Source organism: Sorex araneus, chromosome 3, assembly GCF_027595985.1.
Source record: "Sorex araneus isolate mSorAra2 chromosome 3, mSorAra2.pri, whole genome shotgun sequence".
NCBI lineage: Eukaryota > Metazoa > Chordata > Mammalia > Eulipotyphla > Soricidae > Sorex > Sorex araneus.
The window spans coordinates 70,900,304-70,902,788 of record NC_073304.1 but is presented as its reverse complement, the minus strand read 5'-3'; the positions used below and the strand labels follow the sequence as shown (position 1 = coordinate 70,902,788).

General features: G+C 43.0%; 1 protein-coding gene across 1 annotated transcript; it reads left to right on the top strand.

Moving 5' to 3' along the window:
- Positions 1–641: 641 nt before the first annotated feature.
- Positions 642–1,507, top strand: LOC129403442 (60S ribosomal protein L7). Its single transcript, XM_055131949.1, has one exon. The coding sequence runs from the start codon at positions 881–883 to the stop codon at positions 1,436–1,438; it is 558 nt and encodes a 185-aa protein (XP_054987924.1). The 5' UTR covers positions 642–880; the 3' UTR covers positions 1,439–1,507.
- Positions 1,508–2,485: the final 978 nt, after the last annotated feature.

Here is a 2,485-nt window from a genome sequence, read left to right as displayed (position 1 = left end):
GTGAAACCACTTTAGTAAACTCGAAGTCAAATATAAACATTAGTTTCCAGGATGACTATAGTAGTTTCTGGGTAAGACAGAATTAAGATGCAAAGTTTTCTCTATTAATCCGATTATAATGGCCACCCCTGGTGGAACCTGGGTGGGGAGTGGTGGGCAGGGACACATGCCTCAGTGGGAATTAAATTGAGAACCTTGCACATAGTGTACATTTTCACCCATATCCTTGACTTTCCTCACATTTAAAAACATACTGTGGGCTGAGAGATAGTATAGTAGGTAAGACACTAGTCTTGCATGCTGCTGACACTTGCATCTCATATGGTCCCCCAAACACAGCCAAAAGTGATTCCTTAGTGCAGAGCTTGGAGTTACCCCTGAGCACCCCTGGGTGTGGCCCCCAAACAAACAAAAGCATAAAGAAATTCTTGAGTTATGACTAAGATGTTTATGATTGAAGAAAGTAAATTGGATAAATGAAAATGAAAAATTTCAGGATTCCCCCAACTAGTACTTATGGAGTCTTAGAGCTCTTTCAGAAATACTTGGTGCTTCATTGGTGGAATATAAAGTAACAGAATGGGAGACTAACACCCAAGGATAGTAGAGATAAGAACCCTGAGGATGCTCTTTTCCGACTGGAACCATGGAGGGCGCAGAAGAGAAGAAAAAGAAGGTCCCTGCTAAGCCAGCAGCAGCAACCGCAGGGAAGAAAAAGAAGCTTCCTGATGTGCCAGAAACCCTGAAGAAAAAGCGAAAGAATTTCGCAGAGCTGAAGATCAAGCGCCTGAGAAAGAAGTTTGCTCAGAAGATGCTTTGAAAGGCGAGGAGGAAGCTGATCTACGAGAAAGCTAAGCATTATCACAAGGAGTACAGGCAGATGTACAGGACGGAGATTCGCATGGCTAGGATGGCAAGAAAAGCTGGCAACTTTTACGTTCCTGCGGAACCCAAATTGGCTTTTGTCATCAGAATCAGAGGTATCAATGGTGTGAGCCCCAAGGTCCGAAAGGTGCTACAGCTTCTTCGCCTTCGCCAGATCTTCAATGGTACCTTTGTTAAGCTCAACAAGGCTTCCATTAACATGCTGAGGATCGTGGAACCCTATATTGCATGGGGGTACCCAAATCTGAAGTCAGTAAATGAATTGATCTACAAGCGTGGTTATGGCAAGATCCACAAGAAGCGAATTGCTTTAACGGATAATGCATTGATAGCGCGAACTCTGGGTAAATACGGCATTGTCTGCATGGAGGATCTGATTCATGAGATCTATACTGTTGGAAAACGCTTCAAAGAGGCAAACAACTTCCTCTGGCCCTTCAAATTATCTTCTCCCCGGGGTGGGATGAAGAAAAAGACCACCCATTTTGTAGAAGGTGGAGATGCTGGCAACAGAGAAGACCAGATCAACCGGCTGATTAGACGGATGAACTAAGGTATCAACCGTATTTTTATAATCTGGTCAGTTAATAAATGATTGCTTTCAAATTGAAAAAAAAAAAAAGAACCCTGAGGATTGCTCCATGGCTTGGAAGCTGGCCTTGCATGCTGGGGGAAAAGGCAGCTCAGAGAGAGAAGGGAACACCAAGTGAAGGATGTTTGGAGGGCCCGCTTTAGATGGGAGATGCATGCTGAAAGTAGACTGTAGAACAAACATGATGACCACTTAAAACATGCATTTCAAACCACAACACCCTAAAGGAGAGAGAGAGAGAGAGTAAGAGGGAGGGAATGTGCCTGCTGCAGAGGCAGGGGTGGGGGTGGGGGTTCAGGGTGGGGGTTGGGGAAGGTGATGGGGGTAGGGATACTGGAAACATTGGTGGTGGAGAATGGGCACTAGTGGAGGGATAGGTACTCGATCATTATATGACTGAAAGATAAGCACAAAAGTTTGTAAGTCTGTAACTGTACCTCACGGTGATTCATTAAAAAATAAAAATAAATAAATTAAATAAATTTTTTTAAAAAGAAATACTTGGTGCTGGGAATTGAACCCAGTGCCCTTGCATGTCACACATGTGCTCTAGTCCTTTGAGGTAGCTCCCTGACCCTATATTTAAAAACATGAACTATAAGTATAAATATGGCACTAATATGTAATCTACATATCACACAAAATATATAATATGAAATTATTTATTATATTAACCTATATATTTAGATTACAGCACTAAGATTATCAGAAGTACAGTGCATTTTGTTTCAGCACTGTAGCACTGTCATCCCATTGTTCATCTATTTGCTCAAGTGGGCACCAGTAACGTCGCCATTGTGAGACTTGTTACTGTTTTTGGCATATCAATACACCATGGGTAGCTTGCCAGGCTCTGCCGTGCAGGTGGGATACTCTCAGTAGCTTACTGGGCTCTCCAAGAGGGATGGAGGAATTGAACCCGATCAGCCTCATGCAAGACAAATGCCCTTCCCATTGTGCTATCGCTCCAGAGAGGATGTATATTTTCCCAAGCTGTTTTGCATAAAT